Source organism: Sardina pilchardus, chromosome 19, assembly GCF_963854185.1.
Source record: "Sardina pilchardus chromosome 19, fSarPil1.1, whole genome shotgun sequence".
Lineage (NCBI taxonomy): Eukaryota > Metazoa > Chordata > Actinopteri > Clupeiformes > Clupeidae > Sardina > Sardina pilchardus.
The window spans coordinates 26458711-26483710 of record NC_085012.1 but is presented as its reverse complement, the minus strand read 5'-3'; the positions used below and the strand labels follow the sequence as shown (position 1 = coordinate 26483710).

The 25000-nt window shown below is 47.8% G+C and overlaps 1 protein-coding gene across 2 annotated transcripts in view; it reads left to right on the top strand.

Annotated features, from left to right (window-relative positions):
• Window positions 1-25000, top strand: part of zfhx4 (zinc finger homeobox 4) — a 90270-nt gene that overhangs the window by 44374 nt on the left and 20896 nt on the right. For both annotated transcript variants that reach the window (XM_062520718.1, XM_062520717.1), the window contains exon 4: window positions 1346-1580. In XM_062520718.1, the coding sequence (XP_062376702.1) occupies window positions 1346-1580 (235 nt within the window). The remainder of the gene's footprint in view (window positions 1-1345; window positions 1581-25000) is intronic.

The window sequence follows — 25000 nt, the reverse complement described above, 5'->3', positions numbered from 1 at the left end:
CCTCCCTCCTCCTTCACTCAGCCTTCCTCTTCCCCCCTTTTGTCTTGTTAACAAGCTTCACGGAGCGCAAACACTTACCTGTGTGTCTAATTGTCTAGAAAAGTCCAATCTGGTGGTGGGGAAGTGGCTGGAAAGTGGTCCACCTTCTCGCCGCCAACTGGTCTTCGGGAGGAAATAATCAGGGGAGAAATGAGCCGACTCTAATAGCTATTAGCAGCTAGCTTGTGGACTAGAAAACAAGTGGAGGGGTCGCTCTGGTCGTCTCCAGCAGGCCGTGCAGGGGCAGGCTTCTTGACAGAGGCTGTGGCGTAACCTCATCCCTGTGTGTGCTGGAAGCCCGGGCCAGCCCCATACACCAGTAGCGTTGGCTAGCGTTGCGTCCTCGGGGGCCTTTGGAGCACATATGGAGGTCAGCTGGGAGTAGCAGAGGTGCCTGTAGTGGTTCTGCCTGGAAGGCAGCGAGGCTCGCAGAGGGCAAGGCCAGCTGCTGAAAGGCCCTGGCCTTCGTTTAGGTCTCAGGTGACGACACTTCACTGAACGGACGGCTTCAACCGCGTCCTCCGCAAGACGCCAGATGAGAGGTGGACTCTGGCGGCAATGGAAAAATAGCAGTTACGGAAAAAAAAAGTAACTTGTAAACTTGTATTGTGAATCTTATCTTGTGGCAAATGTAATTTTTTCTGCAAGCAGTTTAATCAAGATTAGGGATTTTTGGGCTTTGTACATAACACAGAAAGTGAATCCTTCATGCTTTTTCTTAGAAGCATTCCTGGTTTGTTGTGTTTTTTTTTTCTCTCTCTCTCTCTCCTCTTTATCTTTGTAGGGATACAAAATAACCACCATCAGATCCCACTCTCTTTCATCCGTTTTCATCTGTTACTGAAGTTGCACAGTCCAGACTTTACAGGCTTTAGCTCTGGTTTTGTCCAAGTCAGTTACACCTTGTAGAGGATTAGACGATGCCAGGCACAGACATGTTGGGTGCTCCGCTCCTCAGAACTCTACAATGTGTACCTCAGTCTATCTTTTTTATCTTACATCTAACAGCGGTGTGTTTGGACAGTTTCTGTGTGGGTGTGTGTGTGTGTGTGCGTTATCAGTGTTTATGTTTGTGACAAACCTGGAAGGAATGCATCTCATGTCGGAAAGATTATTAGCTGAAAGTTGAAAGGGACGGAAAGTATTTGTTTCATGTAGGTGCTGCCCTTCTAAAACAAACAGACCCTGTAATGTCTTCCGAAGCATGTCGGCTAATGACTTTTTTTCTCTCTCTCTCTCTCTCCCTCTTTCTCTCTCTGTTCTTTTTCCCCTTATTTCCCTCTACTCTACTCTTCACCTTTCGCAGCACTTGCAAAAACAAGAGAGCGCGTGTAGCTCGGAGTCCTGCCTGTACTACTGTGCCCTGTGCGACTACTCCACAAAAGCCAAGCTCAACCTGGTGCAGCACGCCCGCTCGGTCAAGCACCAGCAGAGCGAGGGTCTGCGCAAGCTGCAGCTGCACCAACAGGGCCTGCCACCAGACGAGGACAGCCTGGCCGACCTCTACTTCGTCAAGGACTGCCCGCCCACCTCCGAGCCTGGTGAGTCGCAACCACCCGTTTTTTTTTAAATTATTATTATTTGTTTTGTTTTTTTACCACTTCTACTTTTGTCTTTCTGTCGATTTTTCTTCTTCTCTTGTTCTCCCGCCCCCCCTCCCTTCGCTTGTCTTCTTGCACACCCACGCTATTCTCGCCCCCAAACCCCCCATCCCACAAGCCCTCCTCGGACCCTGAACCCGGCCCCGGCCGCTCCAAACCCTGAGCACGTCTCCCGACGTAAAACATGCCAACCGGCTAATCTCCCGAAAATGAACATGCTGTTCCCATTATGGCCTTCTTTTTATATCAGTAACACACGCCGTCCTGCATGCGGTGACATCTTTAGCAGGCATGCAGGAGGTTATGAAATTCTACCTTGGGAGGATCTCTCAGTGAAATTCTTTCCCCTAGAGCGAGCTTTAATTTCCTTTCTCATGACCAAAGCAATTTGGCTTTCATTTAAAAGTTTCGGAGCTGCCAGCAGCTAATAAGTGTAACAGGACTGTAAAACATTCGGAGACAAAAAAAGATTAATAGTTTTATTTGAGAGGGACCAGTAATTTAAACCATAAGAGCGAGTCAGGGTCCATTATATAATAATTCCTATGTTAATGCTACTCGGAGAAATGAGCGCTTAACTTGTTTTTGCTTTGGTTGACCTGGCCGAGCGAAACAGCTAACACGTTTTGAATGGCATTCCAAAGCTGAATTAATCTCTGTTCCCCAAAGTGTCCTGTTTATATATGAAATCCAGAAACAGATGGTCCTGAGCTCAGAACCACATGTGAAACCTCAGCATCAGAACTACCCATATTGGAATTAAACAGGACTGTTGTACTTTTGGCTTTAATTAGGAATGGATCAAAGGTGCCTCAGAGTTTGGGCGCAGAAGGAAAGCCCAGTAAGATAAATCATTATTGTGCCGCTGAGAAAGACAGACGCCCCCCTCCCCTCTCTCCTTTACACCCCCACCCGCCTCCTCCTCAAAAGGTTCCCCCCATAATGATCTCTACCTTGGCCCCTTTCTTTTTTCCTCCTGGGAGAAGAGAACATGATATTTTAAAACTGTCAAAAGTAATATTCACCGAATACACCTTTTCCAACGTTCCGACATTAAATGCACGTTTTTATATATCTTCAGTTTCATGCCACAAACTGAATTTCCAAAAGGAAGTTTCAAGCTTTATGCACACTCAAGTGTTCCAGGATGCCTTGCTATTGCACACACTGCATCAATTTCTTCAGAACAACGGTTTTCTTTCAGGTCCTCCTTATAAACATTTTATTATGTATTTCCTTACAGCTTACATATAAATGTTGGAGAGTGATTTCAATTTCAACCCTTTCAGGTCTCCTGCGCACACTCGCGTCAAATGAAGTGTTCATGTGCCCAGTTAGTCAGAAGGGTGCTAATGTACACAAACTGTGAGACAAAGAGAGGATTTATGCTCACTGTGCAGGGGCCTGAGTTTTGGGGTTTTATGAATATCACAATTCAGCTGCCCGAGGATGTAAAAACGGCCTGGAAGATAAATATGTTAGCAGAGAGATAAACCTGATAAACCTGCTGGCCTCTCCGTTTCTGGCACGGTTTTTGTTCGGGCTCTCAAAAACCACCGACTCAAAAGTAGAGCAAAATACATGGACGCTCTGTTTTGTTTCAGAGCTACAAATCAGACAGAGTGTGTCACAGAGAGCACAGGGTGCAAGTTTTTTTTTTTTCATTATTTTTTTTTTTCCCCATTTCGTAGCCGGAGAGATTTTTCAGGTAGTTTAACCCCATAATCCTGCTGTTTGAAGTGCTTTCAAACAAACCCTGTGCAGGAGCAGCTTAGGAAATGGATAGCTGGCACCAGATTAATCACAAAGCTTAGTTTTTTTCTAATTGATCCAACTGGCAAAGCAGCAACAACCAGCTCGCTCCCTCGTACCGCTCCAAAAAAGCAGCCCACTGCCAGCCGTTTGGACGAGCAGGTAAAATGGTGGTGTAGCTTGCCTTCAGTGTGTTAGAGGCTGCACTGGCTTAAGGACAAGGCCCAGGGCCTCCTTATTGCAGTTGTAATAACCTGGGTCTGCAAGCCTGTGAAAGGCCTTATGGAAACCCCCATTTCAGGTTGCGATTGGGACTACAGCAGAGAACTAAAGAAATCGTGTAGATTTTCTCAGAGTATAACTCCTTAGTTTAGCAGTTTCGCGGTCATTAGAGAGGGTTTGCAGGGAGTGGGGGGGGAGAGAAAAAAAGAGATTAATTTAACTGCTGAGCTGTATCTTTCTCTGCAAAGCAGCTCCCCGGCAGCTCGCCAAACAATTATAGCACCATTTGGGAATAAAGGTCATGATGCCATTGACTTTACGTACATGTGAATGGATTTCGTTAAACAATTTTGATGCCATTTTTTACTGCATAATTAAAGGTAGCTTATGCGGCATCTCCGGCATGGGAGAAAAGTTGAAATGTATTTAGCGGTAAATGTCACACTCAGCAGCATACATATGCAGTGTGCCACAGCTTTGACCAGATCGCACTCCCTCGGAGTCTTGTCGAAACAACAAATACAACAAGCTTTATTTAAACCACCCGGCTCACCCCACAAAACAATAATTATTTTTTCTATCAGCACAATAGTCATAAAAGTTTGTACTTCGTCTTTATGGCGTTGTTTTCGTCAGTGTACCAAAACAAAGACATCTGAAAACCTCAATGCGAAGTGTTTTTGAAGGCCCGCTGTTGTGCTGCCATAAATGCTTGTTTTCGAGGGGTCTTCTAGAGGCTAGTGCAGCGGACTCCAGCGAGCAGCTGGGCCGAGCTTTCGCGCGGTCTGTCTGCGTTAAACGGACAAAAACGGCCACTAAACTCTGCTGCCCTGAGCTCTACTTACTCACTCTGCTCTCCCCAGTGTGTTAATAGTAATATCCCTCCCCTGTACGCCGACGTGTGTTGCCTCCCTGAGAACAGCCTCTGCCAGGGCTCCCAGTGCGAACGTAATTCCCACAGCCTAGGGCCCTGAAGGCTCATCATTTACTGAAGGTAAACATCATGAAGCAGAGGACTGGGGGGGGGGGGGGTTAGCAGCGATGTGGTTAGACATGTTTTTTGAAGTGGAGTTCCCCCCATTTGTAAATCACAGTAATCTAGAGCCTCCGTGTTCTTACCCTCCACACAGATGTGCTGCTTAAACGGGTTGCCCATAAAAACTGTGAAGCCAAACACTCGCAGCTCAAGGTTTCGGCACCGATAAGCTTGTTGTGTTTGTGAACTCCTCGCTCCCACTGCCTGGTGGAGAGACGGCTGCGGCGGCGCTGGAAACTGTGTTTTTTAAAGACACAAAGTGCAAATTAATGACTCTTGTGTGAAATTTGAGCCGCTTGTTTTCCCCCTGTTTTTGCTGAAAAGGGGATTTAATGGTCTGCACACAGAATATTTTCCGTAGATTATACTTTTTGCTGAATTAGACTGTAGACTTGACAGGCAAAAACAGGAGAGAAACGGAGATTATTTCCTTGTAGGTTACAACATCCCCCGCATCTATACACACTGTGTGCATGTACAGAAATAAAAAGTGCAGGAAAAAAAACATGCAGAGGATGTATGTGTACGTGTTTGTGTGTGGGTCGGTGAGAGTATGTGAGTGTGTTTATGTGTAAGTGTGTGTGTGTGTGTGTGTGTGTGTGTGTGTGGCGTGCATGTAACTCCACTCTAAATGCCCTGATGGGCCAGGCCATGCATGAAGGCTTTTTGCATCCTCGCGTCTGTCCAGGCTCCATTTTCCTCTCCTGTGCCTTTCAGAAAGGAGATGGGATCTTATGGAGGTAATTATTTCTGAGAGAGCCTCCTTGTCATGAGGCCTCTATGACCACCCCTTCCCCCTCCACACGTATTAAAACTGGGGAGGAAAAGTGCCTCTTTGTCTGGGCCAGGCGTTAAACAAAAGGCCTGGCTGACTTGGGAGATGGCTGCATCTTTACAGACGCTGCTAAGCCCTGTATAGCACGGCGGCCTAAAAGGAGCTGCTTGGCCTGATTGGGGATGCCTCTCTCACTCTCTCTGCCTCTCTCCCTCTCTCTCTCTTTCTCCCTCTCTCTCTCTCTTTTTCTCTCTCTTTCTCTCTCTCTCTCTCCCGGGCCTTTTGTTTCTGCTGAGTGGAAGTGCTGCAGGAGGTTTCCAGTCATGGCCAAATTACCCGCGCTGGAGTGATAACCATTTACATAGCCACAGCTGTAGGCCATCTACACTCTCCTAATGGACAAGGGCTATGCAGTATGTGTGTGTGTGTGTGTGTGTGTGTGTGTGTGTGTGTGTGTGTGTGTGTGTGTGTGTGTGTGTGTGTGTGTGTGTGTGTGTGTGTGTGTGTGTGTGTGTGTGTGTGTGTGTGTGTGTGTGTGTGTGTGTGTGTGTGTGTGTTCAAGAGAGCGAGAGTGTTTGTGTGCGTATGATGTTTTAGAGACAGTAAGATAGAGAAAGATAGCTTGTGAATGACGTGTTTCATGACAGAAGTGTGATAAAACAGTGGTTTTCAGTTTTTAGGTAGATGCAGAATTTTTTTTGTTTGTTCTCCACTGCATTGCCGTGTGCATGGCCTGAGGCTATTTTCTGTCTCTCTGACTCCTTTTTTGAGGGCACATAAGCAATTACAACAGTTATTTTTCAAGATCATTTCTGCAGACAGGGTTTCCAGGGTTTGTAACCATAATTTGTGGCCATTACATAAACTGAGATGGGAAGGCCAGTGGACTGTAAGATATGATATACAGACAAATCGCCCTCATCTTTCTCTTAGCCATGGGTGATGTGATAATGCAAGGGCAGCCATTTTCTTTCGATTTCCTCTGACAAAGCCCCCGGTCACACTAACAGAGGCATTCTTGCGTGTGCTGCTGCAGCAGCGCAGAGCTGCGAAAGGTTTTTATTTTTTATTTTTTTATTCCGCGTGTCTTTGTACTGCCTGCAGTTTTACCTGCGGGCCAGTCTACACAGAAACTCCCCAAAATCCCCCGCTAAAAGAAAATTGTTATCGTTTTGCTAATTCCTCTGTTTGTAAATACAGTACTGTATTTCCACAGGTCACGAAAAAAAAAGACCTATGAAGACGCAAGTCTTCTTTTTCTCTCTCTCTCTCTCTTTCTCTCTCCAGCGCAGTTGATCATTGTCCTGTGTTACAGCAGTGTAATGGAACGCTGTTTATGAAGTCAGCGTAATCTGTTATATCACTCGAGTGCAGTTGTTTGGCTTGTGTGCACCAGTGTTAAGCGCCCGTCACGACTACTCAGAGACTGGACATCCCATGTGAAAGAATGCAGTCTCAACCTTTGGAAAAAGTCCCTGACCAAAAGAGCCCTCATTTGACAGACATAAAGCATCCCCATAGGGCCTCGTAATTGGCCCATAGTTTATATTGCTCTATTATTAAATGGAGACAATAGCCCATGGTTAAATCATATTTCATATCATAATAAGTCAAATCTTCAGATGTATCATTATTTTTTCAAAAGCTAGCAATTTGATCCAAAACTCCTTGAAACCAGTGTTTGGAACAGCAGGCACCAAACGGATTCAGTCATTTCTCAATAATTCTCTCCAACTGTATTATAATTGCACTGTGGTTTTTGTGTGCAGAAAATCCAAATAATTTTAGAAAATGGTCAGTTAGCCATAAACTATTTTTGAAAACGACGTGCTATAGGAGTATGTCGTACTCTGAGCTGTTTTTCTTTCTGAGGAATCCCCCCACCCCTTACACACACACACACACACACACACACATACACACACACACACACTCACACACAACCACACACCACACGCACACACACTTTGGAAGGAGAGTAATACAAAAGTTAAATTGTTACCTCATGTTTTCATTGACTGTTTGTGCCCACTGACAGTCATAATTTGCAGAAATTGCGATGATTATCCACATTAACATACCTGACTGTTGCCATTATGCTTATTTACAATACAAAGCCTTCCTGGAGGCCCACGGGACAGTCTCTGTGCATACTAATGTGCATGAACTCATGAGCCATGAGGTGCTGCTGTCTGCACACTGCTGTCTGGCCCGCGCTGCTGCTGCTGCTGCTGCTGCTGCTCTCGCTCTCGCTTTCGCTCTCTCCCACTTCGGCTCTGGGCCTTTTGGAGTTGTGCAACTGCAGGTAGCACGTCTCCTAAAGACCTCAAGTTAGTCATGCTGTAATGCGATAGCCCCCCCTTACACACACACACGCACACACACACACACACACACACAATGAAGCTGTGGCTGAGGCAAAGCTTCCTCTCTTTACCCCCCCCCCCCCAAAAAAAAAAAAAAGAAACGTCTCTCTGTACACAGAGTGCAGGCCAGACATATTGTGTGTGTTGAATAAGTGATATGACTTATTGTGCGCTCGAACACAAAAGTGTTGTTCTGATCTATCCCCCACGGATCGCGCTGATGTGCTGATTTGTGTCAGAGCGTTCCGTTCCGTTCGGTCGGGTCGGACTCGGTTCTGCTCCCGTGTGTGTGTGTAGACGCCGCGCGAGTTAGGAGGGCCGGGGAGCCGGACGAGGAGGAGATAGGGTTACACTCTCTCTAATTGCGTCTGGAGAACGCTTTGTGGCGCGCACAATGTCGCGGGCCCCGGCTGACGCTAACCGCAGAGAGCGCTATGATACTGGCTGTCACGCGGCATTAAAGCAAACAAAGCCTCGTCAAAGTCTGCTGCGCACCGGCCAGACAGGGAACAGAGACTGCTGATGAACCAGCAATTAACTGATTGCCTTAAGCAGAGACACGCCAGCCGAGTGTTAATATGAATCTGCAGTGACATGGATACAGGCGGAAAGAGCTGCGCATGGAGACACACACACACACACACACACACACACACACACATACACGAGCACACAGACAAGCAGAGATAGAGCTGTTTCTCGCTCAGACCCACATCTAAGTACACGCACGTACACACATGTCTCACACATGTATGGGTTTGTCACTCACCCAGCCACAGACAGACAGACAGACACACACACACACACACACGGACACACCACACGCCTAGTGATATAACCGCAGCAACAGCAGTGTGTGTCTGAGCATCTGCACGTGTGTGTGAGTGTCCGGCGCCCTTGTCATTAGGCATGATGCGTGTTGAGGAGCGGGCCGTGTATCCCATCAGGCCAGATTACTGGGGGAGGGAGTTGATGGCCACTGCGTCCAGGTGTCGGGCCACAGTCAGTGACCCCGTCTTCTGCCGCCGTGCCTCCACCCTGGCCTAATTAGACCTGACTGACTACCGCCACCGGGCCTACGGACAACACCGCCTGCTATACCCTCCTCTCTCTCTCTCTCCCTCTCTCTCTTTCTCTCTCCTCTATCTGTTTCTCAGTCTCCATCCCACTCACTTCCTCTCTCTTTCTCGGCCTCCTCTGCTACTTTCAGTTCGCTGACCTTGGATTCTTCTGGTCATTCATTGGCCCCTGAACCCTGTGTGAGTGTGTGTGTGTATGTGTGTGTGGGCTGATGCACACAGGAGATGCCTATTTATTTGTTTATTTACTTACCTACCTGTTTGTTTATTTCCTTGCCCTCAAGCTTGCAAATGAATCTGATTGTTTGCCCCCCCCCCTCCACTTCGTTCTCTCTCTCTCTCTCTCTCTCTCTCTCTCTCTCTCTCTCTCTCTCTCTCTCTATTTCTTTACCAGCTGTCTTCCTTCCCTCTTCTCTCCCCTGCTCCCCCCTCTGCCTGTGTCTCATCCATCAGAACAAAGTATGGAATTGATAGCCCCTATTGATTACCAATAGCCATGCCTAATCGTCACTAACCGGAGGAAGCTTTGCCGGTTTAGCTGGAGTCAGGCAGAGGCCAGGCCGTAATGTGGCCGGGGAATTTGCACTTCATACTGTCGCCAGGTTCCCCCCCTTCACCGTAAGCACTCGATAGAACGTCCAGTTCTTTTCACGCCTGGAGTGTGTGTCATGCAGAGTGTGCCTGGTGCTCTAACACTGGTGAGCTTCTGATAGTGAGGTAGATTGAAGCTACTGTGTTTGTGTGTGTGCATGTGTGTGTGTGTGTGTGTGTGTGTGTGTGTACTGTGCATTATTGAATTTATCGAGCATTGAATGTTTAATACTCGGCCCAGTAAATGACCCAGATAACTGCTTTAGGATGCAACACAGTGATGTTTCTCTTTGAGCCTGGCTTCTGCACTGACGGAGAGTAACTGCCGCTAATAGTACACTATTATCTGAACACATTTGCAGAGGTTGACTTGGAAATTCACTCTGACACGGTTCCTTCAGTAAGCACTGGTAATGTATTTAAATGACTCTACCAGGTCTGAAGCAGAAGAGAGGCCCAATCTGACGAAGGAGGCCTATGGATGGACTCTTTATCAGAAAGAGAGAGAGAGATGTAACTTACTGATGATGGTGATTCATCTGTTGAGCCTCTCCCCTCCTTCCCTCTCACAAAGAGCATTTATCAGGGAGAGATGATTGGCCAAGCAAGGGTCCCCCGCTAGTTCATCAAATCTCATGATTTTTCCTTTCCCCACAGAAAACCAGGACTCTGGTACAAAAGGGAATAGTCAGCCCCTTTGTGGCAGTGGACAGTTCACTTAGTTCATATATGTATGTGTGTGTGTGAGTGTGTGTGACATCCTTGATTTAGATTAGACATAACAAGTGTACAGACAAATGTGTACGCACGCACTCTTGTGCATGGCCCGAGGTGACTGTATTGTGACAGTAGCGCTGTGTTAAATATGGCCGCTCATTAGCCATGCTGTTGATCATGTACTGTGGGGGGACATGCACAGAGAGAGACAATGACAGCTTGTTTGCCAATCTGCAGCAGAAGAGCAATATGTCACATTAATATGAACAGCCCTTGAGTGATTTATTAATGTTACACAATATCATTTACATCATGCGAACAGAAGATGTGTGGATCCACTCCAGGTCTAACAATTATAACCAGGGACACTTGAAACAAAGGTCCTCTCTGAATTCATTATAGGGTTATTTTATGAAGCGGAGTATTCACTGCAGATGGGGAAAAAATCATGTTGTTTTGTTAGGACTTATTATCAGTTGCAGAGGACTCTTCGGGGGAAGCGGTCTCCGACCAGCCTAGAAGCCTCTGTCTCTCTGAATAATTCATTGGCTTCATCCAAAAAGACACAAATTGATGAAAACATACCATCTGTGCAGTTCAAAGACAAGCCCGGTTTGTGTTAGCCTTCGATAACACCCTCAAATGAAACACACCAGACTCCGTTTCCAGAGGGGCGTGTAGTGTTTAAAGATGAAGAAAAAGCAACAACAAAAAACAACAGAAAGATGAAAATGAGAAAATATTTTCTCCCGATTCGCCGAGGCCTGGCTCTGCGCTCGTGAGCACGCCGGCCTGCCAGTCATATGCTGTGTGAGCACTTGATGAGATTGTCACATGTCCGTCACACCGCATCTTTCCCACTACCTCCACCTCTCTCTCTCTCTCTGCTCCAGTTGCCAATTTAAATTCTCCCATGACCTTATCTCTGTGGAGAATGCAGGAGACTTGTGGCCCTGCTCGCCCTGGCCACAACACTGGTCTGTCTGTCTGATTGGCTGCCTGTGTGTGCGACCAAGGCTGGACCAGACAATGGGTCCGAATGGTCTCATTCTTCTTCGCCGAGTCCAGCAAATCTCGGCTGATTGGTTAAGTAGTCACAAGCTCGCCCAAACGCTCTGGTCTTTACCCCGGAACTGTGTGTGTGTGTGTGTGTGTGTATGTGTGTGTGTGTGTTTGCTGATGATAGCTCGATATGCAAAAGCAGGAAGAAGGAAGGAAAGAGGGAAGGATGAGGTGGTAGAGGAGGAGGAGGAGGGGAAGGGAGGAAAATGAATGGAGCGAGTTGATGAGCCCGGTTGACATTCCTCCTAAGCTTTGTGTGGATCAGCCAACAGCTGAGGTTGGTAATCCGTTTCCAAGATGAAATAAGACACTTGCCTCTCTCTCTCTCTCTTTCTCTCTCTCTCTCCCCTCTCACCCCTGCTCTGGGTGTAGTGCAGGTGGAAAGGGAGGATGGCTTTTTTCTTTCCCTCCATTTTTCATTCGTTTTTTTTTTTGTTCTTCTCCTTTCATTTTCTCCACCTCCCCTTTGTGCTCCACAGCTGTGGGCCTCTCACACACTGACAAGTAAGTGCCACTCAAAATCTCGCCAGGATTTTCTCTCCTTTCCCTCTTTATTCTCCTCCTTCCACTCCTCTCTCTCTCTCTCTCTCTCTCTTATTCTATCGTTCCCTCTCTCCCTTCCGGTTCTGTCTCTTCCCTCCTCTCCGTCCTTCTGGAAAGGTTATTAAGGCGTTGTCTTTAGCTTGTCAGATCGTGGCACCAAGGAGAGGAAATATTCCATCTGAGAGGCACAGAGTCTGCGACTGTCGCAATTAGGGGTGTCAGCATGTGGGGTGACAGCAGTCCCTGCCTCGCTTTGGTCGGGGTGGGATAGAGGGGGGGGGGGGGGGGTGGCTGACAGGCTTACGCATGGCTAGGCTAGGCTGGAGTGACATCCACCCATTACACACACACACACACACACACACACACACACACACACACACACACCCAGGACTATCACTAGCATTACCATCAACACCACCGCTGCCACCACCGCCCTGTTTCCCTCGACCACACTGCCGAAACAACGCCCGGTTTGATAGAAGACAGCCGACGTGTCACGCGCGACTCAGAGACTCCCGTGAGTCTAACAGTAAGAGAGAGAGAGAGAGAGATAGAGAGAGGGAGAGACGCTCTTGTGGCAGGTCAAGTGGCACATTTCCATTTTGATGGGAAGTTCTGGAGTAATTAATGCAGCACTAGAGATGGATTAGCCACGAGGGGGAACGCAGAGGTTCATTACCAACGCGCCGCATCTCCGAGGAGAGGACTTTCCTCTGAGTTTAGCCTCTGACATGTTGTTCTAAGCTCTCTCTCTCTCTCTCTCTGTTCCTCTCTCTCTCTTTCTGTCTCTCTCTGGAGGGCCGTGGAGGTTATGCTCTTTTCTTAATATGGGCGTTTGCATTTGCGCGGAGGGAGAAAAAGCCCATACGCTGCGGCTTTTCTCGCCTTGTCAGTCTAATTGCTGCTTGTAGTCCTTAACTAGCCCATCTCAATCAGCCAGAGGGGGCCTGGGCTCTGCGCTGGGCGCTGGTCTCAGCTCAGCTCAGCTCCGCTCCACGCGTGTGCCCGGCACTTTCAAACGCTGTAAAACACCGGCCCTCACGCTGGGAAGGATCAGCTTCTTCATTAGGGCTCGAGAGACCAAGAGAGAGAGAGAGAGAGAGAGAGAGAGAGAGAGAGGAGGAAGAGCTGAGTTAGAGAGAGGAGGGAGAGAAATGGAGGCGGCGGAGGGGGCAGTGAGACGGTGGAAGAAGAGTCGAGTAAGGGTCATCCATCTCGTGTTGGGTTTGGGTCAGCTGTGAGTGATTATATCTAATCCCTACTGTTTCGGCTCAAGATGTTGCTTCTCTTCCTCTCTCTTTCTCTTCCTCTCCCTCTCTCTCTCTCTTTCCCTCTCTCTCTCTCTCTCTTGTTCTATCTGTCTATCTCCTGTCTCTCTCTCTTCCTCTTTGACTCTCCCTTTCTGTGTCATACACACACGTATACACACACACACACACACACACACATATACGCAGAGAGAGAGAGAGAGAGTCATACAGAAGGAATAATGGGGAATTTGAGTGTGCTATGAGATTAAAGCCTGGATTCAATGGCGGGCGAGCAATCATCATTTGGAGAAAACATTCTTTCATCTCTCTCCCCTCCCCTCCCCTCCCCACCCCCCCTGCTCTTACACTAACAGCGGCTCATGTCACTCTGTGGTTGCTGCTTTTATCATCACGTACAAACCCCAGTGCTCACAGATGGGGAGCCCATATAGGAATATCCGTCTGAGAGAGAGAGAGAGAGAGAGAGAGTTAGAGCTGACCATGTGTGGAGGCCCTGCAACAGTCCCCTCTGATAGTCATTAGGAGTGGGTTTTATTTGTCTTGTTGTGGATGTTGTATTTTGTTGTTTGTGCTGTGAATGCAACTAATGAGGAGTCGTATGGTTGATTGAGTCACTGCAGACTGTGTGTCACTACAGTACTTCTGTGTGTATGTGTGTGTGTGTTTGCTTATGTCTGCATTTGCCAAGGACCATCCATACACATCCACTCTTTCTCGCTCTCTCTTTCCTTTTCTCCCTACACACTCTCTCTCACAAACACACAAACACACACACACACACACACACACAGGTTAAGGACTAGGTTGTGGGGATTAGTTAGTTAGTTAATAAGCAGCCGTGTATGCTGTGAGCAGCACCGTCCCAGTGGGCCGGCACCAGTGGCAGCAGCAGCAGCTGACGGACCGAGCCGCTCCTTTTGTTCTGGCTCAGGTTAATAGAAATTGAGGAGATGGGCAGAGGAAAAGCAGAGCAATTTTCTGCTCTTTAAGCCCGGGCGAAATGGCGCTCTTCAGGAAGCACTGGAAAGTATGAAGGCGTAATAGGCATTTTAAAAGAAAGGGAGTCCATAGAGCGACGAGAGGGATTCTCAGATTTAGGCATGCATGGAATTGGGAATGAGATAATCAGTATTGTGAAATTGAAACCTGTCTACTGGCACTGCGGCTAGCTCACGGAGACGTGTGCGCGCGCACACACATGCGCACGCTTGCAGACACTGACATATACACATCATGCAGAGAAAATCACACACACACACACACACACACACACACACACACACACACACACACACATACACACACACACACACACACACTCACACACACGCGTGCACACACACTCTTCCCAGACTAGTCTGCACAGTGAGCAGTGATTTGTAACACTCATCTTTTGGCCCTTCCAGATTATCCACAACTGTCAATAGCAATCACCAAAGGGCTTTATCCCCCCCCCCCCACCCATAGAAAAATCAAAGCATTTTTATGTCCTCATACTAACCACACTTTATCAAGTTTCTGGGCAGTTTCCCTGCCAAAGCAATAAAAAATGCACAATTTATTCAGAATCTAATCATGTTTGGCTTGCCCAGACGCTGGCTACAGTGGTTCCTTTGGAGGATCTCTCCAGCACTGATTGCATATGTGGCAGGACAGGAGCAAGAAGCCTCTGATTGAGGGCACAGGGTGGGTGTGTGTGTGTGTGTGTGTGTCTGTGTGTGTGCGTGTGTGTGGAGACATGGCATGCTGATAGAATGTGATGTTTGCTTAATTGACTTAAAAACGATGGCAGAGTTAATTGCGCACAGAAAGGAGATGTCCACAGGAGACGGGCCTAGTGTCTTGCCTGTAGCTATATCAACAAGAGCAGTCCCTTCTGCAGTCCGTCATGTTGTATTATATTAATTATCACATATGACGCTAATTCTTTTCGTGCTCATCCCCCCCCTTTACTTCACCTCAGGTTATGAAGCGCAGTATAGACTCCTGCTTTTGTTTTTAATCTGATTTATTTATATGTCAAGCCGCTCATGTGATTCCTCTCTCCTGCTCCCAATCACAATTACACACAATGTCCTCCTTTAAAAAAGAAAAGGAAAAAAAAAAAAAAAAAAGCGGCGGTGTAATCACCGTTCTGTTCTAATTAGGCGGAGCACGCGGCCTAAATACAACAGGCTCTGTTTGCACTGCGGGGCTCGAGCTGTCCACTCGGCTAACCTCCCCTCCGCCGTCGCCGGGAAGAGGCGCTCCGGACGGGAATTACGCTGCGCGTATCTGACATGAGATTAAGAGGGCGTTATTGGTCGGGGAGAAACTGCCCACTTACATTTGTGAAAAGGAAGTGTTTGGCAGGGGGCGGTCGACTGCAAGTCCCCCCCCCCTCCTCTCTTTCTACGACCCCCCTTTTGCTGTGAGGACCGGTGTAAGTGAGCAGTCTGGCCCACATTATTCACTCGGTCCGGCTGATCGAAGCCCGGCTCAATAGCACTAAACCAGCGGCTGCTGGAAAGATTTGTCTTACAAAACCTTGAAAACTGCTCTGAACGTCCATACATTGATTTTTGCAGCCGGGGATCTCTTGGGCTTTCGTGTAAAGGCAGGCCTCACACGTGTGTGTGTGTGTGTGTGTGTGTGTGTGTGTGTGTGTGTGTGTGTGCAGGCAGACACACACACACACACACACACACACGCACACACACACACACACGCTTTCGTCCTGAGCACAAGCGCACGCCAGCAAGTGAGCCGACAGACTGACAGGGAGGGAGGGTGTACTAAGCACACCGGGGCCGGGGTGAGACCCCTGACCTAGTCACTCACAGGTGTGCATATATAACACACACACACACACACATAGACGCATCTCATGCACACACACACACACACACACACCCACACACACACACACATACACACACACATATGAACACATCCTCCTCATACATCCAGACACACACACTCACACACACACACACACACACATAAACCCTTTTCACAAGCATCTATTTCAGGTTGCATCCACATCCTGACATCAGCCCGTGGCTGGGTGTGTGTTCCGGTTGCCCGTGGTGGCTGTGGTGTGCTGTGAGAGCAGGTGCGCTCTGTGGCTGTGGCTGTGGCTCTGATGGTCTGCGAGTCCATATTAAATTAATGAAGCCGCCAGCACGGCCGAGGCCACTATAAATAGCCCCCCGTCTGAGGGCAGTACGTGCCAGTGGGCTGAGGGCTGTGGGGAAGGGATGCGGGCAGGTAGCACCACAGGGTGCTGAAGACAGCCAGAGAGTTGGCCACCACGTCCAGTTTCAACCGGATCTCTGGATTCTGTTAGGCTCAGTCATTGTGCTTCACTGCTAATGAAATTGACAAAGCTTTATGGAACTGTGAAAAAAAACAACAGAAATAATTGTAGGACACAGAGAGATGCACACACACACACACACACCACTCTCTCTCTCTCACACACACACACACACACACACACACACACACACACACACACACACACACACTCAGATCATTCCGCTAGCATCTGGACAGACACGTGTAGTACTTTGTTTTTGTCTTCCCATTCCCGACATCTAAAGCAAATCTGACAAGGTTTTCTCTCTCTCTTTCTCTCTCTCTCTATCTGTCTCTTTCTCTCTCTCCTCTCCCTCCCCGGCCTTTGAAGTGAGAAGGAAGTGTTAAATCAAAGTGAAGGCTAATTACATATCTTGGGACTGGCTGGTTTTAAGTCATTGTTCTTATTGTTGAGACACGAGAAGCCCAGGAGTGAACAGTAAGCGGCTGGGGGGAGATGAGAGGAGGGAGGGAGAGGGGGAGAGTCTCTCTCTCTCTTTCTCTTCTGCTCTCTCGCTCCCTCTCTCTCCCTCAGTGCGAACAGAAACAGACAGGCTGGCAGCTGCCAACGTGTGTGCCACCTGCCCTACATCTCTCTATTAGCATAATCATCTCCTTGGCAAATGGAAATAATGGTGTCACGCACCTTTGTGTAATTGCTACTGTCATAATATATGCCAAATTATTCTGTTGTGTGATTAGAGGAACGGCAGGAGAGAGAGAGGGAGAGAGAGGAGAGGGGGGGTTGCTTTTCTGTCCTCCAGCATGGCGTTCATACTCGAGTGCTTTTGATCCAAGGCCTCGACACAATCGGGGTGTGTGTGTGTGTGTGTGTGTGTGTGTGTGTGTGGAGGGGGGCGGGGGGTGTTGGCGGCACCAGAGGAGCGAGAACGTTTGTCACTCTGTAAGCTTTAAAAGGCCCCGTCGTCATCAGAATATCATTGTTGAAAATGCAAATCAGAAATGGATAGCTGGGCCATTGTTTGCAAATTAGCCCTCAGCCGCGGCGTTTTGTCGTTATCACACAGGAATTTGAATGGGAAGTCATATAGACACGCGTTGGCTGTCGCACCAACATCCATTAGGCTCTTTGTGTTTGGGCTTTTAAATAGGAAGCAGGGAGCTGATGGATTTATCTTACACCCATACGGCCATGCCACAGAAGCAGCGTCCAGCCTCTCCAGCTGGTCAAACAAAAGAGCCGGCCCAGCCCTCAGCCCTCCACTTATTGTGACACATATTTCAGTTATGGTGACACGCGGCCATTGTTCATCTGGCAAACAGAAGTGGAGGATGTAAAGGCTCGTCGGAGGAGGAGGAGAGGGAAAGGAAACATATGAGAGATCGTCTGGACCCTTCTTCCTCCTCGACTTTTTTTTTCTCCCCTTCTTTTTTTTCCTTCTCCCCCCTCCTCCTCCACCACGCTGCTGTTTAACATAATTAGGCCACTCTCCGTTTCCCTGGGAGCGGCGTCCAGGCTAGTAAATGAATAGGTAGTGATTGGAGTGGCCGCGGGGAGAGGGGCTCCACGAGTGACGGCCTGACCGGGGAGAGGAGAGGCTCTAATTGGCACGGGCTCGGCAAATGGGAGAGGGTGCGTGCTCAGGGTGGGGGTATGGGAGAGGCAAAGGAGGGGGGGGCAGGGAGACAGAGGATGGGGCTGGGGTTGGGGTTGGGGTGGAGGTTGGGCTGGAGGTTAGGGTTGAGAGGAAGCGACTCTGCATAAAGAGCAGACAAACCAGGCTGGAATTTCTAATGGATTCGCGTGCCATGTTTGCTGACAGCTCGCTGTTGCAGGGGAAATGTTTTGCACGAGAAGCAGAAAAAATATATATACATTTATTAATATGGCCTATATATGTGTGTGTGTGTGTGTGTGTGTGTATGTGTGTGTTTGTGTGTATGTGTCTGAATAGGTGTATGTGTGTATTTATGTTTGCGCGTACATGCACAAGACGTTTTAGTCGTTCCCATCAGTGCCAGCGCCCAGTCTGCGGTTAGCCCCTATGGCTTGATATATGAGGAATAAACGGCGTGTTTGAATTGCGGTTTGTATTGTGCAGACCTCTAAGCGACTGGCCTCACCTCTTTGTATGCATGCACACACACATTTTTTGTGTGTCTTTTTTCCCTCCACTCTCCAATCGATTTAATCTATCTATTTTGATGTGTGTTTTTTAATAGCTGTATGTATTTATTTTATATATTTATACATATCTCCTGGCGCCGTATAGGTGTGGCCTTGGAGTATTTACATGTATTGGCAGCAGGGGCTTTAGAGGTCTTTGGCTGCTGCATCCTGCCGTGGCTCCTTGGGCCCATGATCCATTCGGCCCAATCCCTCCTAATGGTTATGAGCACGAGGAAAACATGCAGCCCCCTTTTTAAAGCATCTTGTGTCTTAAGCTGTCATTGATTAAATGTTAACTGATATACTCCAGTTGGCAATCTTGTTAGACCCCCCCTCTCTCTGTCTCTCTCTCTCTCTGTCTCTCTCTCTCTCTCTCTCTCTCTCTCTCTCTCTATCCAGTAGCCTAGACAGACAGTTTAGGGTCCCAGGCTGATCAATACTACAGATAAAGATTTCATCCATCAATGAACTCCCAAAACAAAAGGTGTCTGTTACCTGATTAGACCTACAGGGAGATGAGCCCTCCCCAGCCCACCCCACTCCACCCCAGCCCCCGGTCTGCCGATACAGCAGTGGCGGAGCAGAGTGGATGGGCTACAAACAGGGCCTGCTGTAATTACAGAGCGGCACAGTTGGCCAGATAACGCGCCTCTGACTTACCTCAGGATAAAGGTTAATCTCTCTGAGACTGTCCAGCGAGATGAGCCCTGAGCCTTTATATATTTATTTACGGGAAGAGACGCCTTCGCCTACTGCTGGAGCTGGAGCTTTCCTATCCCAGTCCATTCACTGTGTGTGTGTGTGTGTGTGTGCGTGTGTGTCTTGTGTCCTCTGCGCTGTGCTGTGTGTGAGTGCCTTATGCTTTCTGTGCTGTGTGCGGCCTGTGTGTGTGCGTCTGTGTGATCTCTGAGTGTGTGTGTGTGTGTCCAATGTCCCATGTCCTGTGTCCTATGTGCTGTGTCTACGTGTGTTGAGTGTGAGATGAACTTGACGCATACCAATGCCAGCACAAATGACTGAATCGATTGCGAAACGGCCACTGCTGTTTAAGGGTATCAATAAATGTTCCTTTATTTTCTCCTGAATGGATAAGTGTCGCTGTTAAAAGTCCAGCAGATCTCTTAATTGAAAGTTAATTTTAAATCAATGCGTGGAGTCATTTAAATATTGATTCAGCCTTTCTAGTCAAATTGTTAACATATTCCCTCTCCTCCTTGTCCGTCTCCTGTTTGTAGCAACTTTGTTTTAAACGCAATCAATAACGCGCAATTAGCGAGTTGTTAAAATCGGGACATTGACGTGATTTGCCAAAAGGCCCCATTGGGGTCGTTCCGTTGTCTCCCCCATGTGTCACCTGTAGTTTGGGCTGTAGGACTCGACCATAAAGCCGTCGGTGCTCTCCTCTAGTCTAACAAGCCTCGCAGTAGGAGTCTACTCCTGAGGGAAGCCAATGGAGTGTGATATGGGGAGCCTTTTCCCTCTGCATCGCAGATTCCGATCTCGGTGTCTTTTGTGCTGCATAATCTCAGGCAGGATGAGGGTTAGCGGAAAAAAAACAAGGTTTTTGAGGGCCGAGGGCCTTAATGCAGGCAGGCATACCGAAGAGCCACGGCCTGCCTTCCATCAGAGATAAAGCCAGACTGCACGTTTACACTAGTTTAGAAATGTAAAGCAGGTGGAGCCAAGGGTGGTGTGTGTGTGTGTGTGTGTGTGTGTGTGTGTGTGTGTGTGTGTGTGTGTGTGCACGTGTGTGTGTGGTTGGGTGTATGTCTTTATTCATCTCTATATATGTATGCATGTACTGTATGTGTCTAAGTGTGCGGATGCTGTGTGTGTGTGTGTGTGTAGTGTGTGTATGTGAGTGTGAGTGTGTTCGACTGACTGGATGTTATGTCCCTGTTAATGGACACACACACACAGTCAGATGAGGAGTCAGAGAATCATGGTCAGTGCTATCTCCATCAGCATAATCTTATTTATTTAAAGCATATGCCTCCTGGTATGTCTTTGTCAGGTTCTATTAGGAGCTAGCCTGGCCCATATGACATTGTTTAGGGAGTAATGAAATTGACATTTTTGGCATTTTTGGGTGTATCTTTTTGTGAAGGGACTGCAAACGAATGGACCCATTTATCACTGTGTGTGAATGCCATCTCCAGCACATCAGCCAGATGACAGCCCCCTCCTTTAGAACCTCTGTAGCAGGCTCCTTTGTCCAGCCTCTCGTTTGTGACTTTTCTTTCCTTCTCTCTTTTTCATATGATTCAGACTGAAGTAACCTAATTACTTTTGGCTTGTGGGTCAGATATTGTGTGTGTGTGTGTGTGTGTGTGTGTGTGTGTGTGTTTTGTCCTCTCTGCTTTTGTAAATGTGTCAGGGACGCTGGCGCAGCGCTAACCTATAGGAGGGGGGGAACATGATCTTACTGGGCCGCATTCCTCACTTGTGTGCGAAAGTAAAAAAAAAAGAGGTGTTGGGTAGCACAAACCAAGAGCGCTGCCATAGCAACAGCCAGTTCTGCCATTTTAATCATTGAAATGATGGCGTGTCCAGACCTCAGCACACTGCTAGTTAACATGTCCTCACAGAGATAAACACACACACCTCCTTTATCTCTGTCTGTGGAGACACACAAAGGCAGCCATTTTTAGTGGCATTTTAGTATCTGCTCAACATGGCAAACACAAAACATAGCAGCATTTTTTTTTTAGAGAGAAAATTGAGTAGATGTGGAATTTTCATTTGCAAGTGTCTGCCCAGTGTAGAGCACAGAGGCATTTTGAAGGGAAATGGTGTGTTTGTGCCTTTGCGTGCTGACTATTTGCCCTGGTGTAGTTACTGTTGCCCAGGCTGACCCAGAGATGCGCCAGATAGATCTTATTTGTCAGATAGAGCTGACCGGGGAAATGGAGCTACAGCTAGTTACTTCATTAGGTAGTCTCATTGATCGAACACACACACACACACACACACACACACACACACACACATGCGCATACACACACACAAGCTCACCCCCAGCCCCCCCGCCAAAGTGATGCGTCTGGCTCTTCCGATAACTGCTGGTAATAGAACAAAATGAATTCTTATCACAGAGATTGGAAAGGCCATTAACCCTGGCCTCCAGTGCTTTTTAGAAGTCACAGACAGGAAACAGGCCGAGGGAGACCAGGGGAAAAGTCTCTCTATCTCTCCGCTTTACCTTTCACTCTCTTCCCCTCTCCCTCCCTCCCTCATTCTCTCTCTCTCTCTCTCTCTCTCTCTCTCTCTCTCTCTTGCTGTCTGAAGCCGGGTCAGGTTGGCGGCCCTGTGTGATGTTTCCACCCCTCCTGGCTCCCGTGCAGATGAAACGTTACCCAGCGCAGATGTTTATAATCACGTCTTGAATAAATATTGGACAGAGAATAATAAAAAAGGGGGGATGAGGAGCATATGAACGTGGGAGCAAAAGAGAGAAAGAGAGAGAGAGAAAGAGAGGGAGAGAGAGAGAGGGAGTAAGGGAGGGAGGGGGGAAAGAAGAAGAAAAAGAAAAAGGATGAGAAAAAACAACCCAGAAGAAGAATCTGTGGAAATTATTTTCAAATCCAGCAGTAAGCCTGGCCATCGCTCGGCGCCTTACTCCACGGCAGCGCCTCAGGTGCTGAGAGCAGTGGGAGAGGAGCAACATGGCCGCTTGTGTAACACGCAGGTGGTTGGGGATTTTTTTTGGGGAAGGGTTTACAGAAAGCCTTTGAAGATGTGTTCTTTAGAAAGCTTTTGTATTTGTTATTAGGAATCATTAATATGGTCTCACAACTAGTGCAAGGGGGGGGAAGGAAGAGCCGGGCGAAGTTAACAGGGACATTTTCTGTCGGTGCAGCAGAAGAAGAAGGCTTTAATCTCCGGCGTGTTTATTCATACCACAAGACGAAAATAATAGGTACGACTGCATCCCGGGCACTGACTGGAGGACTACTTCCGTGGATGAGATAATTGACAACAACAAAGACCATTCTGACGAATGCTGATACAAGCGTTTTGGCACAGGCAAAGGCACTGTTTGGAGGGATTGTCATGAACAACTTTTGATTGTGACAACATGTAGCTCAGCACTTTAGACAAAGTTTTTTTTTCCCCTACGAGGTTGCAATGCTTTCATGGTCCCCAGTCATGTCAGGCATATTAGAGTTTTTCTTGTCTTCAATTGTAGACACAGGTTTCTGTTCCGAGCTGCCAACAACAAAAGTGCTGCCAGTGGCAGCCTGTGAACTAAACAAGTTCCGCATGTGTCTCAAGTTGATGATGTCACAGTAGATCACATGACCGTCCCCCCCTCTGATAGAGATGGCCGTCTTGTCAGATTCAAATGCACCCATGGGCAGAGATAAAGTCGTGCCCTTATAGTGTAGAGTTTATGGTTACATCACATCTCCTGTCACTGTCTTTTCATCCTCGCCTCCAAATGTCCCCAGAAACCTGAAAGTCAGAATGATCAAACCAGCAGTCAGTTTCGCAACGGCGTTTCACAACAGATTAAATGTTTTCATTCGATGTGACATAAAACGAACCCGAACAGTGAGAGCTTGTTTTGAGAAGCTGTGACGTTTTGTGTTGGAATTTTACATCATAAAATACATGGCAAACAACCTCACCAAAAAAAAAGCTTTATTCTTGGAATTAGGATTTGAAAATATTAGAGAGACCCTTGGAACAGTTTCGCCTATAATCCTTTCTACTTAGAGCCGTGTAATATAGGTTAATGCTGAGACACTTGGACATCTCATCCATTGCCCAAGCGACAAATAGATATGTCAATGGATGTGTGTGTGTGTGTGTGTGTGTGTGTGTGTGTGTGTGTGAGCAAGTGTGTCAATCTTTCGATGTGTGTATCTATCTTTGTGTGTGTGTGTGTGTGTGTGTGTGTGTGTGTGTGTGTGTGTGTGAGAGAGAGAGAGAGAGAGAGAGAAGCTGCTTTCGGTGAGTGCTGAGCTCCCAGGCTTAGCAGCCGTGTGGAGACGAAGTCTGTGACTCTGGGCTTGATGTTTAGTATTTTAGACATGGTACATTAACGGCATCTGGTTAAGATCTAAATGCTTGTTAAATACGCAGAAATGCTGAGGGGGTGTGTGTGTGTGAGTGGGGGGGGGGACTTAAAGAGAGAGAGAGAAAGGAAAAGACGGGAGGAGAGGAGAGGAAAGGGTGGGGGTAGTGAAGGATCAACAAGTCAGTAAAGGTTATTATCCTGAAAGTATTACAACTGGCCCTTAACAAAGTCGAGCCGCGGTGTCGGGTTTCAAACGGGTCCTTTTCAAACGGACCGGCCGGCCAAATGAAAAGCACGAGGAGAAGGAATGTGACATCACAGGGGCCAGTGGCTGCTGGCGGAGCCCGGGCGGTGTGCAAAGGAGTTAGTGTTCCCCACACCTGAACGCGGCCGGACAGTGCGGCCGCATGATTACAGCAGGAACCACTTAGCGCGGGTAACGCACACCGCCGCATCACCCCTAATGTGCGCTCACGGCGCTGACATGTTTGTTAGAACGCCGCCGTTTGTGTAGAAGTGATGTGTTTGCTGCCTATATCTGTGATCTTGTTTTCTTGATTTCTTTCAAGCCATCTGATTAAGAACGAGATGAAATGAAGAAGTTTCAGAGTTTAAAAAGTCCTCTCTCCTCTTTCTCTCTCTCTCTCTCTCTCTCTCTCTCTCTCTCTCACACTCACTCTCTCTCTCACTTCTCTGCTAATGAAGCCCATCGGTGAGGCTTCTAAGAGGAGAAATTAGTGGTGAAATTCCAAGTGCTGTAGAAGACATCTTAATGAATACAATCATTTCTTTCTACCCCCCCTCTCTCTCTCTCACACACACACACACACACACACTTTCTCTCTCTTTTTGGAGCTAATATATTTCCACGGCTGTGTACAATGGGTGGCTCTCTTACTGGGCAGATAATGACCGCGCTCGAGTCGTTGTGGTCCCCATGGGGGTTAGCAGTGAAGGCCAGCCTCCCAGCTCGTCATTAGGCAGTCTGTCGCGTGGGGGACAGAGCCAGCCTTTTAATGAAAAGAAAAAGACTTGGCCAGCATTTATGATTTGCTTCTCCCCACCAGCCCGGCCTATAGATTGTCCATATGTCTGTCTGTCTCTCTCTCTCTCTCTCTCTCTCTCTCTCTCTCTCTCTCTCTTTCTCTCTCTCTCTCTCTGCCCCCTCCTTCTCCTTCCTCTTTTTTCTCTTAATGTGGAAACAAAGCAACCAGCAGCATCTGAGAGCACACAAAGATGATATGCAGGACAGCTTAAGATGATTATATTATATTGTGGCCATACATTATGGATAGTCTAGCGCCTGTGAATAATATAATGGCTGCACCATTTAATATGACACTCCCCAGGCGGGGCACATTCTGTGAAATTTTCCTTTATTATGTGTACGGGCCCCACTGTCTATCTGTCTCTTCCTCTCTCTCCACCCACCCCACTCCCCCTCTCCCCC